The following is a 16,853-nucleotide window of genomic DNA, read 5'->3' on the forward strand; positions in this document are numbered from 1 at the left end:
GCTGGAATTAATTCCTTACTGCTTAATCTCTGTTGAATGGCTTTAATATTTGCCTATTTTTTCAGCCACAGCAAGGGCCAGAAGGATGTGATCATCAACTGAACGTGGGGGAAAAAAAATATTTAATTTTATATGATCTAACAGGAATACTGTGTGTGTTGTCTCTATTTCTCCTTCCCGTTTTATTAGCTGCTGAACCAGAGGCAACATGTTTCTGTGCACAGCTGTTTGCTAGTTGAATTGCTGGATCTTTGATGCTAAACTAGTACCCTACCGCAGTGCATGTTGATCGCTAAATTTGGTGCAAGTGATAGGGCCACCCTGAAAGGGTGAAATCTGGGCTGTACTGACACACGTGGCAGTGTTCCTGCTGGCAGCAGCCAGGCCAGTACCATGTCCACGGGCTTTTTAAAAGTTTGCATATCATTATGCAGCTGTTGTGGGTTCTTTTAAATTTCCTACAAATAGATCGCTGCTGTGTCTTCCAAGTTCAAGAAAAAAGAGTTGTAGTGCTCATTTTAAGTAATTTAGTTATTGGTTCATTTTGCTTTGTGATGCTCTAGCCCGGTCTATGCAGGAACAATATAATGTGGCAGAATGCAGAATGATGTGCAATCCAGAAGCATCCACTGAAGTTTTATTTTTTCATGTAATACTTCGGTAAAAAAAAATAAAATTAAAAAAATAATACTTATTAATAAGTATTTATTCTTAGTGTAAGTTTCTGTATCTCTTCTAAAGGCTGAAGAAAGTACAAAAGTGTTGGGTTTTGCGTCCTGTTGACTCTTTAGGGCTGAAATCTAATACCTGGGCACAGTGGCATCTGATAAATCTTTAAATAAATAAAAATGGTTGCATAATAGCTGGAATTCTAAACTACTTTGTCTAAATTCCCCATCTACCTACTTAGATTAATTCAGGTGGTGTTGTGTATGTGGTCTAAACTGTAAAAATTTATTAATAGATTGATTTCTTACTGTGGCACGTATTATACCTTGCAGATACTTGGTTACTTTGACTATGCTTTCACAGCCATCTTTACTGTTGAAATCCTGTTAAAGGTAATGCATTGTTAATTGATCCTTGTTAGCTCAAAAGCAGCTTTAGCAATAATGTTTGTAACTTTTTGTTTACCTTCCAGATCCTAGGGTATGCAGATTATGTCTTCACTAGTATGTTTACATTTGAGATCATTTTGAAGGTAACAGGTTTTTAAAGGAAGTTTGTTTAAAAGGATTTTCCTTGTGTGTCACCTGCCAAGAAAAGGCACTTGAAGTGTTCTTCGCCTTTTCTCTAAGCGATCAAAGCTAAACTTTTTTAAACCAGAGGATTTTTTAATTTGACAGTTCCTCATAGTTTTGATTGGTTATTTTTTACCATTGGGTGCATGAAGAAGCTGTTTTTTTATCATTACATCAATTTAATGATTCGTTTTTTACCCTTTTTAATCTTACAGTTATCAGAAAAGGGAAAAAGAATTCGCTGCGCATGAGCTTTTCCTTCTCCTTGCTCTGGCATTTCCAAAAGACATAATCAGTCTTTTAAGGAGGGAGCATGTAATTTCTCATTTCTTTTTCTGAACTATATTCACAGAGCTAAAATAGTAGATAACTATTTTCTTGCAATAGGACTTGCAAGTTATCTTGCATTTGTCTATCTTTATATAAGATACTTTGCATTTATCTTGGGCATACATTTAAATACAAAGAAAGGCATAAATATGCTTGCTTAAATGTATTGCCCATGCATGAGTCAAAAAATGGCATTTTAATGTATAGTTTGTGTACTGATTGTTAAGAACATCCATTGGGGTTACTCAGATTTTAAATGTGTGAGGCTTACTCTGGCAATGAAGCCCCATAAATGAGAATTAGGTTCACATGTAAGAAAATGCTGAATAAAGAAATCAAAATTTTTTGATGGAAATCTGTGAAATATTTTTTCAGATATTTACAAGCAACACCTAAAAGTTTCATGCTGTGCATATTCACCATGAGCTTTTGGTTGAGTAACCCTGATCTATACACTTAAAAATTTCTGGTACACTAAGAATCTGTACATAAACTTTGCATTTCCAGTTGAGGATTAAGCTTAACAAAATCTCTTCTCCCAGCTTTTGCTCATATTGCTGTGCATACTCTTCACAATGCGATGTAATACTAATTGGTGCAATATTTGGGCTGTTTACAAGATAAGCTGTACTGTAATTAGTAGACTATTTTTATGCTTGCAAATAAATATTCTCCCAGACTTATATTTATCCCCTTATTTCTCATTTTCAGCAGTGAGGAGCTTGCTATAGACTTGATTAATTGTATAACATTTGTGGCATTCTACAGTAACATCCTTTTTTTTTCACTGCAAGAGAAAGGCCAAGCTAAAGGAAAGAAAGAAAGAAGCCCTGAGAAGATTAGCATTAGATCAAGCTAGTTCCCAACGCTGAATTTGAGAAGCCATACAAAACACGTAACCACCATTTCTGTGGCAGAAGAGGGCTGGTGAACTTCCATGTGCTCTGAGCAGCAGGCGGTGCAGCTCGTGCAGTTCCAGTTGTGCTCCTCTGGCAGAGGAATTACAAAGCATAGCATAAAGAGGCACAACTGGATGTGGTGGGAAAAGCGGTATTCCTACAAACTGCAAAAGATTCTGACGCTGAGCGACTCAAGACTTGCCCAAGGGAAGCAGGAAGCTCTAGAACTTGGGCTGCCAAAATCTGGCATTGTAAAATACTATAACGAGACGAGAAGCCCCATCATAGCCAAAAAGGTCGATGCTCCTGACTTCACTTTCTCTAGGAAGCTCTGTCCTGCAGTGCACTCACATGTATTTATACAGAAAAATAAATTGTGCCATAAAAAATGCAATGGACAGCCAGAACGTGACAGATGTACGTATACAGCGCCTGCTTTACTAACACATCTCAGACGCTGGCTTTGCTTGCTTATGGCTGGAGTCCTCCATGTCTCCCGTGCTGGGTTTTGTGCTGTGCTTTCCACAGTGTCTTAAGTTGTACAGAAGCTGCGTGTTTTGCAAGAAGTAAAATCAAGACTAGACCTGCAGGAACAATAGCATTCCTTAATTTCCAGGCAAAAAGTGTATGAAACTGAAATTAAGATAACCAGAGGCAATATTATCAGCTGCAGTGAAGAAACTCGTAAATGTCCAAAACCCCAGGCATTAACACAGAATAACGCTCAGCGTGTGGAGAGTCTCCTTGTACTCTGTCTGATTGAGTGCTCTGCAGACAGGAGGATTTCCACATTATGTAGTGGTGAGGATATGAGTAACAGAAGAGGGGCAACATCAGTTTAAAGCATTTAAGAATTCTCTTACGTAATCCCTACATGGCGCTGAAATGCACTTTACAATTCCTATTTGCTGTACTTGGGATACATGAAAACATCACAGCAAAGGTCAGGTTAGGGCCTTGTGCTTTTAACGTTGCCCCAACTGTGCTAATCCAACACCATTTAAACCAGTCCCCACTGATGTGGAAGTACAGGCAGGAGGGAAGAAGCAGCACTGGTGGTGCCCCAGGTGCCTGGCTCAGCGTCCTGGAGCATCTGCTCTGCTGGGATTTGTAGTGACTGAAATACAAGCCTCCAGATAAAGATGGGAGATAGGTACTTCACCTGTATTTTTAGGGCAATATATCTTTACTTTTGTGGGAGTTTTTAGAGGAAACTTTGTGTGCTGCATATACTAATAATGTAGGATAATATACTGCAGTGTAAATGACTGTAGATATATGTAACTTTAATATGCAGGGTTATTTTAGTATTCAACTCCCACTGATTTTAATGAGTTTAGCCATACTCTGTACAGCTGCAGGAGAAAAGAGCTAGGAATTTATTGGAAATTTTATAAGTATATTATATATCTTACGTTACGGCATAGGTTAAACCTCCAGGGTTTTTATTCCTCTAGTTTTGAGGAACGCTTACAAGTTTAACAGGAGAAGGAGGGCTTCCAAGAAAAATGCATCTTTTGTAGTTTGCATTCCTTTGCAGATAGATGGCTTTACTGATGGGGTTTTGTGCTAAAGGCCTACGAGTTTGTGCACACGAGTAGTGACGCAGTAGGTGGAGATGCCCACTGGCGGTAGCGCGGTTCTACATTGTGGTAGACAAAAGTCTTGGAAGATGTAATAGTCTGCTGCAAGAGGAAGGGAAATAGAGTCTTTTTGCTTCATCTTGAGGAATAGAACGGAACAGAAAATAATGGGTTTAAAATGCACAGGTAATATTAGATGTTCTCCAGGTGGCATTGAGTTTTCTTACCTGTGGAAAACAGTGAGTAGCTGAGAGCACTCAGGTCTTTTTAAGAGAACCTTAAGGCTGAAGAAATTAGAATCCATGTGACTGAACTGACTACAAGGTATTTTTCAAAGGTATCCTTATTTTAATTTCAAGTTTTTAGTTTCAGTGTTTTTCTTAATCCATAAACATTGAAAAACCCATGCAAAATTCTATTGAAGTGCAGATTCTGTGCTTCTGATGGCTTGACTGGATTTCTCTGTGCACTTATTTAACTGTACTTACTTGAAGTTGTGGGAAAGGTCTAATTAATAGATTTAAAAGCCAAATTCAGCCTTGCGATACCTGAGAACATCTGCCCAGAATCTGTCTGCAGCCATAATTAATAGAGTCTCTCTCACTGGCTCCTAATGAAACCTGAAATGACGCATGCAGGTTCCTTTACCAAGTACCCTTTATGTGCTTTTCATCTTAATCTAGGCACAGAAAGTGAAAAGAAAGTCCAATAGGGACAGCAATGTTTGATGTTCCCCACAGACCTGCGTACCTTGGGGACCCTTTTCCGCATGTAATACAAAACAACCTGGTGGTTGTTTCAGGTTATTCCTAGATACCCACTTGTGATCTTAACGTGTCCCTGTGACCCAAAGGCAAACAGCACTGTGGTGCTGCCTTATGCAGCCTTGCGATGGCTCTGCACCAGATTTGACTCTCAGGTTTTTGCAATACGTTTTCGGCTCCTTCAGTTCTCAAGATAGTATGAATGATTAGGAGTCAGAATCTGGACCTGACCATTTAGTAAACAGAGAGATTTTATAGTTCGTGTAGTAATTTTTCTAACAAAGGCCAAATCATTTCAGTGTAATCACATCAGCGTAATCAGTTCTTACACAAAATGTAACATTTGTTAACATCAGAAGCAATTAACACACTTGCTGGTGTTGCTTGAGCGGAATTGTTATGATTTAAATGGAATAATTAATGTACATAGTGGGATTGTTTTATATCTCAGTTGCTTTGGGGAAGTCAGGTAATGCTCTATGCATTCATACTCTAGGCAAGTGTCTTGTAAACAGCCTAAATGTGAATTTGTATAAATTGAAATATAGACTAAACGTGTAACAATTCTATTTTTAGATGACAGCTTTTGGAGCGTTCCTTCATAAAGGGTCCTTCTGCAGGAATTATTTTAACTTGCTGGATTTGCTGGTTGTGGGTGTTTCTCTGGTATCGTTTGGTATTCAGTAAGTAATGTACTGATAGTGTGAATGATTTATTTTTGCGTTGGGGTTTTATACTGAAATCAGTGTTTCAGCTCCTTTTGTTCCCTGGTTGTGTGTGGGTGTGCAGTGTCGGTGTTCAGGGCTGGGACTGGCAAGAGGTAGCGCTTTGTATGGAGGGTGTTGTAACTCCTTGCTAATGCGGGTTGGAAACAAATTGCTGCTTCCCACTATCACCAAGAGAGCGGAGAAGAGCGTCATGACACTGTACCTTAGAGCAAGTAATTTCTGGAGCTTCAGGAGGTTTATATACCCTCTTTTGTGCTGTTGCCACATCTACAATCTAGTTTTACGAGCTTGCTCTTTCAGCATTGACCTGCTGGGGTATTTAATGGCAGTATTTGAAGGGGAGAGAAGTTGTACCTTAATCAGAACTGTAAGTGATAGTGAGGAGATTTTTTTTTTTTTTTGCATTGTTTGAATCAGGCTAAACGTGATAAAAGGTCTGAAGTTGCTTACTGACCAGTTGTCCTCATTTAAAGTCATCTGTAAATCCCTTAGTGACTTAGAAAAGAGCAAGGGCTGGATGTCAATCAGCTGCTTCCCACTTGGTGTTCTGCTTGTACCAGATACCTATTGCACAAGCTTTCAGCTTCACAATGTGTTCTGTAAAGGGCTGCCTGATATTATTTCCTCAAAATGTAGCCCTAGCTACTTAAGCAGAGAGAATGTGAGTCATTTGAGATCTTTTCATCTCCAGCTGGCTGGAAATTAAGGCATTCATTGATTTACAGGTCTTGCACAGTGTCTTTGAAAGAGCTTATCAACACTGAAAAATACTTTGGGGACTGTTTTGCTCCTGACCAAACTTAATTGCGTTACAGTGTCAGACACTGAGCTGTTAATTCCCAAGCTGCTCCAGAAATCAAAATCATCCTTATAGTATTTATGAGATTGGTGCTATTTTCTAATATTAATAAAGGCTCAATAAAGAAATACTTTAAAAAATCTTGTTTATATATTTTGTAGCTTTTTTGAAATTTCACTTATAAGGAAGTTGCAAGAACACTGTTATTCTTTGTAATGAAATCAGCTACTATAAAAATAACAGAATAACTCTTTTTTCCCCCCTAGATCAAGTGCTATCTCAGTTGTGAAGATCCTCAGAGTTTTAAGAGTCTTGAGGCCTCTAAGGGCAATAAACAGAGCAAAAGGACTTAAGGTGTCTATTTTATTTTTTTAAGTTCTATTTCTGTTGGCCTGATTCTTCAGTCCTACCTCAGGTTAAAAATGCTTGCGCAAGAAAAATTGCCTAGAGAAGTTCACAGGGCAAGGACATAAATCCATTCCTGATTCTTAAACATACAAGGCCAGATTCTGCCCACACTCACAGCAGCTTGTATGTGGAGGAACACCAGTGCCACGGGAGCAGATTTTGACCATAACACTTGCTGTGAACCGACACGTCAGAGTGATATTTTAATTGTTTTTCTGTAGTACTTGTGTAATTTTCAGTCAGTTGTTGTTCAGGCCCATGTTGATGGGTCTGTGTCAACAGACTTACAGACAAATTTAGAAAACAAGTTTAATCATGGTAGTAGGTATAATACTGACAATATGAAAATAGTAATTTAAAAAAAATGATCTGAGGAGGGTGATAAAATAGACTTTTTTGGTATGTATTCTGTGATACTAAGTAACAAGTTGTATTAAAATATTTTTTTCCTTTCTTTCTTTCTTTCCAGCATGTTGTTCAATGTGTCTTTGTGGCTATTAGAACTATCGGTAATATCATGATTGTTACAACTCTGCTGCAGTTCATGTTTGCTTGTATCGGAGTGCAGCTCTTCAAGGTAAGTAGGTGCAAAATTTACACTGCAACAAGAAAAGTGAAGCTGAGTTGAATTCTCCGTGGGTTGCTGCTGGAACTGGGTTGGTCCCATTCTGAACCCATCATAGTATAAACTTGTTTTTCTTTTGCATATTCTACATTTTGTCATTGCTTTTTGTTTTATATGTAGGGAAAATTCTACAGGTGCACCGATGAGGCAAAACAGAATCCTGAGGAATGCCGGTGAGAACATCTTTGATCTAGAGAATGTGACGCATTATATGCTGACTAATTTAAACTGTAGCAGATATGGGCAGGGATGTGTCAGGCCATTTAGGTTTGTATCAATTGGAACTGTTGTCTTAAATCCACCAGAAAGCACAGGTTAGCAAGAAAATAAAGCAAGCTTAGGGAGGGAGTGAAATAAAACTGTTTTGAATAGAGCATTCAGTAACTCTGAGACTAGTTTAATATTTCACTAATGGCCGTTTGTTTCTTACCCACAGAGGGATATACATCGTTTATAAAGACGGAGATGTTGATAATCCAATGGTTAAAGAGAGGGTCTGGCAAAACAGTGATTTCAACTTTGATAATGTCCTGTCTGCTATGATGGCCCTTTTTACAGTATCCACTTTTGAAGGCTGGCCAGCGTGAGTGCATTCTCCGTGTTTTCCCAGCAATGTTAGGATGGTTACATTTTCCAGGACAGTTCCCTATCATTTACCGAGCATTTTTGGGCAACAAAGAAGTCTTAAATGGTGGTATAAAAACTGACTAATGGAGGAAGGAAAAAAAATCTACTGTCCTTCTGAATCTGTGCACTTTTCACGTATTTCTTGATTCACCTCTATTTCTAAAGGGAGAACTTTTAAATATTGTTTGATTTCTAGTCTTTCAGCTACTTTTGCTATAATGCAGTATTGCTTAGCTCTAATGGAAGTAATCTTTTCAAATGTTTATCAATCGATGCCCTTTAAATGATACTAACATGAAAATTTTAGGCCTTTGAGTAAAACTTCTACTAAAAAATCAGGCAATAGTACACTGCATAGAGAAACCCAGGCAGAGCAAACTGCCACTTGCTATTTCCCTAAATGAGAAAAGTCTAAGAGGATAGCTTAATGTGAGGAAGAAAATAAATAATACAACCATCTGGTCATTACCTTGTTTTTTTTGGAAAAAAGCACATAACGTTGTGCAGTGTGGTTCTTCTGGGTAAGCACTGTCTGTAGCTAGGAAAAGATACCAGTAAACAGCAGACTGTTTCTGGAACCTGTCCTCTGAGTCTGCATATTTTACTCTCTTTTGTAATTTTAATGCTAATAAAGATAAAATTTTGTTTGTTTTTCAGGCTGCTCTACAAAGCCATTGATTCAAATGGCGAGAACGTGGGCCCTGTGTACAACTACAGAGTGGAGATCTCCATTTTTTTCATCATCTATATCATCATTATTGCTTTCTTTATGATGAACATATTTGTTGGTTTTGTGATTGTTACATTCCAAGAACAGGGAGAGCAAGAGTATAAGAACTGTGAGCTGGACAAAAATCAGGTTAAAATAAATAATGAACTCTTTAACTTTTGAAAGTTTCCTTGTTATTTATGCTTGAAGAGCTTCCTTTCTGCTTTGGGTCAGAAGAGGGCACCAAACACATATTTTAGGAAAATAATGGACTTGGTAAATACTCTCAGCTGGTGTTCAGGTCACTGTATGTTCCTCTTCCCAAGCCCAACACATCAGTCTTTTTGTTGTGAAAGGTGTTACATTAAGCTTGTTAGCTTCTTAGTGTCTCACTTGTTGGTGTCACATTAAGAACAGTACAGCAGAGGTAGGTTTTACAATAGGAACAGGAAAATAAATTTTGTGTTCTGTGGTCTGAAAGTGTTCAAAGCCAAAGTGTTCAAAATGTTCTACTCCTTTTTTTTTTTTTCTTTTTCTTTTCTTTTTTTCCCCTCCTTTATTTAGAATTTCACAGGGGATATTTAGATTCAAATTAAAAAAAAAAAAATCTGTCCCCTTTTACTGTTTAATCCTTTGACTGAGAAACTCATCAGTCATGATTTTTCAGGTACTCTTGTCCAACTGTAACACACTTCATTTAAGTGAAGTTGAGCATGAAACTTCAGGCAGCATTCATTCTGCATTCTGTGCCGTCGGTTACAAACGTCATTTTGTAAGCATTTGTCAAATGAGAAGTAGAAGGCCCTGCCTACATGCAGATTTCAGGCACTAACAGAGTAGGAAATGAATCCATGATGTTCCTACATATGGGACATGATTTTGCTGGGCAATTTAACTGATCTATTAGGAATAACACTTCCTCAGTATTTAATTTGCTGACCCTAGGGGTTTATGCTATGCGGTTCCATTAGTGGTTGAAAACTTAGTAAGGGCAAAACATGACTTACAGATGAATTAATAGTCATGTTATTAATAGTCATACCATATACTATACATTTACATAGGTATAGTCCATGGTATACTACTGTATACTACTACATGTATAAAGGTGAAACACTGCAGAATTTCCATGACCGTTATTTGATTCTTTGTATGTGGCTGAGTAACGTACGTGATTAGGAACAGTTGTAAATAACCAAGTGAGGATTGGTAAGCTACTTGATTATTAACATTTAAGAACCCTACATCAAGTGTATAGACTGCCTGTTTTTAAGACTTATATTTAACAATTTTAACTTAATAATTATTTTACCAGTTGATTAACTGTTAGGTACAGGCTGACATTTTTTGATGTATTTGCTTTTACAGCGTCAGTGTGTAGAATATGCCTTGAAGGCACGTCCTCTTCGTAGATATATTCCAAAAAATCCTTACCAGTACAAGTTCTGGTATGTGGTGAATTCTACTGGATTTGAATACATCATGTTTGTCCTCATCATGCTGAACACACTTTGCTTGGCTATGCAGGTAGGAAAACCAGCTCTTTTGAAGCTGTTGGCATAAATTGCAAGGAAGGATATGGGGGATATAATGCCTTTAATTTATGACAACCTGTATTATTTTATGAAGTGAAACTTGAGAAAAGCACTTTTGGTAATAGTACTCTTCTGTGATGTGTTCCAGTGTGTTTGTCAGTTCTCTGAAGTAAAATTATTCAAAGCAGCTTGATGTTGATAAAGATCTTCCTAACCTAATCAAGCTCTGAGCTTTATTTTGTACCTCCAGTATAATTTAATTTATATTATATGTATGTATGCCCAAGATTATCCATGTACAAGAAAATCTGAAGTTGATTTTGTTTGCAAACATTTCTCTCAACCCCTTAGATTCTTTTATGTAATATATTCTTTTATGTAGTGCCTTTAAGCTTTACTTCACCTCTGTGTAGTTTTTGTACTTGTTCTGTGCCCATTTGTGTATGTACTACTCCACATTTGGTTGGATCAGACTAGCTAATCTTTAAGGGTCCCTTCCAGCCCAAACCATTCTATGATATTTCTATCATCTGGGTCTGTATCTTTTTCACAAGTTTAAAAATTTCATTATATGGAGCGACTCTAGTTTTGTGTTAATGCAAACCTTCATGCAAACATGATTTCATATATTAGCTGTATATCTATATATACCCGTGTGTATTTTTGCATGTTTTTATGTTTTCTACATTATGCATGCAGCTCTTCACCACCTAATTCTCTTATCTACTTTTCCAAGTTGTCTCTTTCTTTACTCTAGTATTTCAGATTTTCTTAAGAAAAAGAATGGTTCAAATTCAGTTTACAAAACTGTTCTACTTTTTTCAAGAAACTCTTTAAAAGTATCCTACGTGATATATGTTACTCTGTGACTAACATACTGCAGGCTTTCTAAGCAGGTGTGGCACAAGGTTAGGTATTTTTAAAACCTAGCATATAAAACTTGGGAGACTGCTGTTGTCTAATATTCCTTTTCTGAGGAACAGTCTTTCTCTCAAAGCCGTCTCTCTGAAGATTCCCTTAGGATGTAGAGGAATGACAACTTTGTTCCACTCAGTGCCTAAACAAAATAGAATTCTGTAAATAGAATTTAAATGACTCCATTCCTGACCCAAGATATCCAGTTAGTCTTTATGTATATAGATGACATCATAAATACTACTAGAAAATATTTTCCTGTGCTCAGTTTTGCCGGCTTTGTCTTAGACTGCCTTACTTTCACTGGATATTTTAAAGCCTCTACTTTTAAAAGTACTGTATTTTTCATTCACAGCACTATGGACAGTCTAAACTCTTTAATGACGCAATGGACATTATGAACATGGTTTTCACAGGAGTGTTCACTGTTGAAATGGTTTTGAAAGTGATTGCATTCAAACCCAAGGTAAGTTTTAGATATGCTTTAATTAGGTCATCACTACAAGAATTAAGTATAATATAAGTTTCACACTAGCTACGTATTATTCAAAGATCAAAAAGAACCTAGATTTCCCACTTCTATCTGTCAGTGAAGTCATAATAGGACTGTTAGTCTAATAATATGTATATATGTAACTCCAGAAAAAGAAATGCAGGTATCAGAAAAAATATTACAAGGTGCTTGATGAGATCTGGAGTAGTTTGAGGTAGTTAAAATGTCCCTTTATAAATCAGATAAATAATTTCCTGTTACAAGGATTACCATTTCTCCTATTCATGGTACTACATTCCTAACTTTACACTAAGTTAATCTTCAGTAAAGACCTGTATATTATATTTCCTAGTTAAAAATTCAAACTTGTTTCCCTACTTTATAAAATATAACCAAGTACTTCAAACATACACATAAATAATTTGCATATGCAATAGCCTTTTTAGATTTTTATGTTTTCAGCTATGCATACACAATATTTGGTAGAGGGCCCCACACCAAGTGGTTGATTCCTTGCCTTAAAGGGACACTGTCAAAATGAATAATGCAGACACACATTTTCAAAAGTAGATTTGCAAAAGAAAAACTGTTAGCTATAATTAATTGAAAATAAAGTTGAAAATCGGACTGTGGCAGTTAATGCACTCTTTTTGTTCAGTTCCCATACTGCATTTATGACAGTGCAAAAGTTAATAATGAAAAACTGGACCAAATTTTATTTTCACTACAATGAAATCAATGTTTGTTCTGGGCTTATATCTATGTAAATAAGTGGAGTGTGGTCACCTGCTGTGCATGGAATTTGAAAAAAGCCAGACACGCCGTTTGAGACACGCTGATCTCACCATCTAAGGCTGGTACTTTTCATTTTCCATTGCTGCTCTTTTAAAGTAATCAGGATATCTGCATCTGTAATCGGCTGTGAACTGCGCCCTTTCTTGCTGTTCAGTCACAAACTGGACGACTGTGGGCTCTGTGGGCAACCTGATTTTTGCTTTTGAACGAGCTAGCTCTCATAGCTGCCCAGAGCTCCGCGTGGAGCAGGTGTATAACTGCTTTCCAGCTTTTCAAAACTATTTATTCAGCTTGCATTTAGTCGTGAGCTTGGGAGCGGAGCCTGAGCTCCCTGATTTACAGCTAGCTTGTACTTGCCTGCAGACGTGAAGAAATTATACATCAGTTGAGGTCTGGTGTTGAGATGTGAAGTGTGGAGTTCGGGGTGAATGCTTACATATATACATTACATACAGAGTAGTCTCACTCTGCACTGTCCAGTCCATCATACATTCCTAATGAATTTATTTGTATTTTTGTGTCACCTATCTTACTTAAATGCTAAGGATTTACTGTTCAAAATAACACAGTATGAGGCCCCAGAGGAGCTAGTTCAGACACGTGGACCACGGTGTGATGAGTACACTGGTTGTCTTTCCTGATCTGTATTTGCTGTTCTATATCCTTGTTTCACACTGAAGTTTCGGAAGAGTTTGCTGCATTTTATCATCTGCGCTTTGAAAGAAGATCGTGAATCCTTGTATGGTTCTCCGTGCACTTGTGACTGTAGTCAGGAGTAGCAGCTAATGCAAAATATAGTGGTCTGATCATGACTGTGTAGATCACAGTGCTCCATTTGTATTATGGTCTTCCTACTCGTCATCAAATGCAATGGCTTAATACTGGTCTCTAAGACTTTGTACAAGTTGAGTTTTAGCTCTGTTGCAACATGCTTTCTGTCTGATTGGATGCTTTTACTGTGAGGCATCCCTGGATCAGAACCCTGAGAGTTTGAAGGGCAGGCGCTGTGAATGGTCCTCGTCTCCTGAGTTTCATTTCCCCATAGGTGAAGAAAGAACACCTTAAACTTGTTAATTAGCAGGACAAGGTTAAAAGGCCACAGTAATAATAAGAATTTTGGCAGAGGTTAATTAGCAGGAAGGGAAGGGACGTAGATATCTTTAAGGTTGTTCCTGTTATTCTTTGAAGATGGTAACTTTTTAAATTGTGGGATGCTCTTTAACAAAACACCTATCGGCAACATATGTTAAATAGTTCATTAATAATTGCAAATCAGCTAGCCGTCTTAAGCAGAATGCAAATGTCTTCCAGTAATCTAAATTTTAAACTAGATAAATGCTTAAAACAGCAATGAATTGCTTTAACTCATCTTAAGATTTAATAATAGTAGGAACAATCTGAAACCCAATGTAATGTTTTGCTCTAGGGTCCGTGAGGAAAGGCTGATTCATTCCCTCTACATTTGTGTCACTGGTGGGTTTCTTAGTCTAGTCTGGCAGAAAGGACAGTTTTATTTATGAATTTTGTGCATTAAAAAAATTATTTCAAAGATGCTCAAAGTATCAAATTAAAACTCCATTACTCACTCTGTAAAAATAAGGATAGATAAAAAAACATGTTAGTTTTTATCTCAACTGCTTGACAGTGTCCCCTTAATATGTTGACAAAAATCCCGTGAAAACTGTGTTCTTTTGGTTTTGCTGGTCATGCAAACTTAAGGCTACTATAAATTATTGATACTCTTTACTATGATATTGTGTTGTTTGAAACCAAGGTACTGCAGAATGCCTCCCAGCTCTGAGATATATAAAACTTGGATAAGTGATAGTTATTAAAGGTGATGCTGAGTAGCTGGCACACTTCTTGCCTGAGAGTAGTATTTTGCAGAATGAGGCCCTAAACTTTTCAGCAGAGTACTAAATGGGCTAAAATACTTATATGGCAGATGTTTAGAAACATATTCTGGTGTTAATTCTCTGTGCCTACACATTCCCCAGGATTTGTGATTTTATCCTTCAGCATTTCTCAATGAACAAATTTTTCACAACATGAGTTAAAAGAGCAGGCATTATTTCTTCACATTGTTCTTCATATTTTCTAAAACCTGTTACTTAGCATGGTTTAATACAGTACAAAACCAAATACAGCTATGAAATCTAAAATAATACATCAACACATACCATATGTACGGCTTCACGATAGCTAGCTGTTACTTAAACTTGTAATGATTTTCATGTCATTTTACATCAGATTTTTGTAAGAAAAAAGGAGAGATGGCTAGTAAGTGAATTGATCTTGGGTCATTGCAGTGGTGAAAACAACTTCTTTGCATGATGTTTATTTGCTGTGACTTGTCCATTCCTCCCTTTTCCAAAACCATCTTTATTTTCTCTTAGTTTTTTTGTTTATTTGTATGCTTTTGCTTTACATATTACTTTGAACAATATTTGTCTATACTGATGGAAAAGGTTTCATAAAAGAAATTAATGTGTAAAGTATTTCAGCGGTATTGAATCAAAATGTGAATTTGTTATTTCAGTCACTTGTGGCATGTCTAGTAAAGTAAGTTTTTCTGTAGCTGAAATTAACCTTTATTTAGAGGACCTTTTTTGGTTCCCGTTGTTGTAGAGGAAGATGGATAGCACACCTCAGGATGGTGCTGATTATCTGTTTGCTGTTCACCAACAGTCTCTTATCTTATGTATATATATATAAAAATACCTCTGTTTTAAAAGCAGGAAAGATACTACTTTTAAATAAGACAAATAAGGAATATGAATGATCAGGAAGAATATTATGAGAGTAGCTCTCCTTCTTTAGTTGGCAGCTGCTAATCTCTTTAGAATTTTAAATTTCAGTGTTGTTGAGGTGGTTCAGTGTGATGTTCAGTACAAACTTTGAGAATGGCTTATTCTCGTGAAGCAGGATGAGTAAGGAAGGAGTGACAGGGAATTATGCAGGAGCTCTCAGAAATGGAGTGGTTGTTCAGGAGGCCAAATTCATGAACACTGGCTTTTGCCCCAGTCAAAGGGCTGTAGTGATTATCATGCTCTGATCTGTTTTCCTCTGACAGCCCCTTCCTTAAATGAGGGAACGATTATAGCAATTTGTGTTTTAAAAGAGCTAAAAGAGAGTAGCATTAGCGACATAATGAGGCTTTCCTGACTCTGCACAGTACTTACTCTCTAGAACAGCTGTAGGGCTGTCTTCTATAGCAGCTCTCATAATCTCAAAGAGCAAATTTCCACATGAAATTAGCTTTTTTTTCAAAGGTTACACTCATGTGTGACCTTTAAACTATGAAGTTACTAGAAATTCTGTTTAAAATCTTGAGAAGAATACTGTCCAGTTCTAAAAAAATTGTGTAGGTGATTTTGCTTTTCTATGCTAACAACACAAGTAACAAACTACTCAGCTAAAACATTATCTTATACTAAACAGTGTAGTAAGTTTAACTAGACATAAGGTTAGACTGGCACACCTGTCATTTTAAACTTTTTGCTAAATTTATCTTTTAGAGCTTCAACAGTGGCTGACAAGTTAATATTTTAAAATTAATTACCAGGAAAGCAGAATGCACGTGTATAAAATGTACATACCTTAGTTATGGTTGGCTGATAAATTCAGAAATTTTTGCAGTTCTAAATTTCTGTAGTAACTAGGCAAAATCCAGATATTGCAGAAAACCTACATACTTTGTCTCCATAGAGTTGCCTTCAACAGAGTAATACATGTTGATTTGTTCCCAGTGACAGACTTGAGTCTGGAACCTACCTCAGGGTTTCTCCTGAAATCTTTTTTTTTGCTCAAATGTGCAGGTTTGATGCCAGTGGACATCTAATTGTATGACAGCACTTTATAACCCTTTGCAGCAGTGTGCCAATAACATGGACAAAGGGGATAAATTTAAAGCCATAAAATGTCAGAAGGATGACTAAGCAATTTATGAAAATGAATTTTTCAGGCATTGGACTGGCTGCATTAGAAACATTATGAAATTGTTCAAGTTGGTGTGGTTCCTAGCACTGGCTGCACTGGTTACAGAATCAGGCCCTGATTGCAAATGCAGTGTGAGTGCCTGTATTACACTGAGTCTGAGAATGAAAGATTAAGTCAGTTCTCTAATATTTATGCACAGTTCCATGTTAGTAGTTGTGCATGATTAACCAGTGATGAGCTTTGACCCTCTGAATATTTTTACCAGTCACTTAGGACTATCACAAAGTCATTCATGTTGAGGAGGTTTCCGTTGGCTTGGTCTTGTAGAAATATTATTCAAGGGATTTTGTCGTGCTTGTTAGGGTATGTATGTCAGAGTTTTTCAGCCTTGCTAGGAGTCCAAAACCAGTTTTGGATGATGGCTCGCTTGCCAACGTTGTGCTTATATGACGGTGTATTCTGC

At 37.1% G+C, this 16,853-nt stretch overlaps 1 protein-coding gene across 10 annotated transcripts in view; it reads left to right on the forward strand.

The window, feature by feature from the left end:
* The window catches only part of CACNA1D (calcium voltage-gated channel subunit alpha1 D), a 235,437-nt gene that overhangs the window by 165,167 nt on the left and 53,417 nt on the right, over nucleotides 1-16,853 (forward strand). For all 10 annotated transcript variants that reach the window (XM_055710188.1, XM_055710181.1, XM_055710186.1 and 7 more), the window contains exons 21-29: nucleotides 1,002-1,061; nucleotides 5,394-5,500; nucleotides 6,611-6,698; nucleotides 7,222-7,329; nucleotides 7,498-7,550; nucleotides 7,814-7,960; nucleotides 8,662-8,863; nucleotides 10,082-10,240; nucleotides 11,519-11,629. In XM_055710188.1, coding sequence (XP_055566163.1) covers nucleotides 1,002-1,061; nucleotides 5,394-5,500; nucleotides 6,611-6,698; nucleotides 7,222-7,329; nucleotides 7,498-7,550; nucleotides 7,814-7,960; nucleotides 8,662-8,863; nucleotides 10,082-10,240; nucleotides 11,519-11,629 — 1,035 coding nt within the window. The remainder of the gene's footprint in view (nucleotides 1-1,001; nucleotides 1,062-5,393; nucleotides 5,501-6,610; nucleotides 6,699-7,221; nucleotides 7,330-7,497; nucleotides 7,551-7,813; nucleotides 7,961-8,661; nucleotides 8,864-10,081; nucleotides 10,241-11,518; nucleotides 11,630-16,853) is intronic.

The sequence above is a fragment of the Falco cherrug genome, chromosome 4 (genome assembly GCF_023634085.1).
Source record: "Falco cherrug isolate bFalChe1 chromosome 4, bFalChe1.pri, whole genome shotgun sequence".
Classification (NCBI taxonomy): Eukaryota; Metazoa; Chordata; class Aves; order Falconiformes; family Falconidae; genus Falco; species Falco cherrug.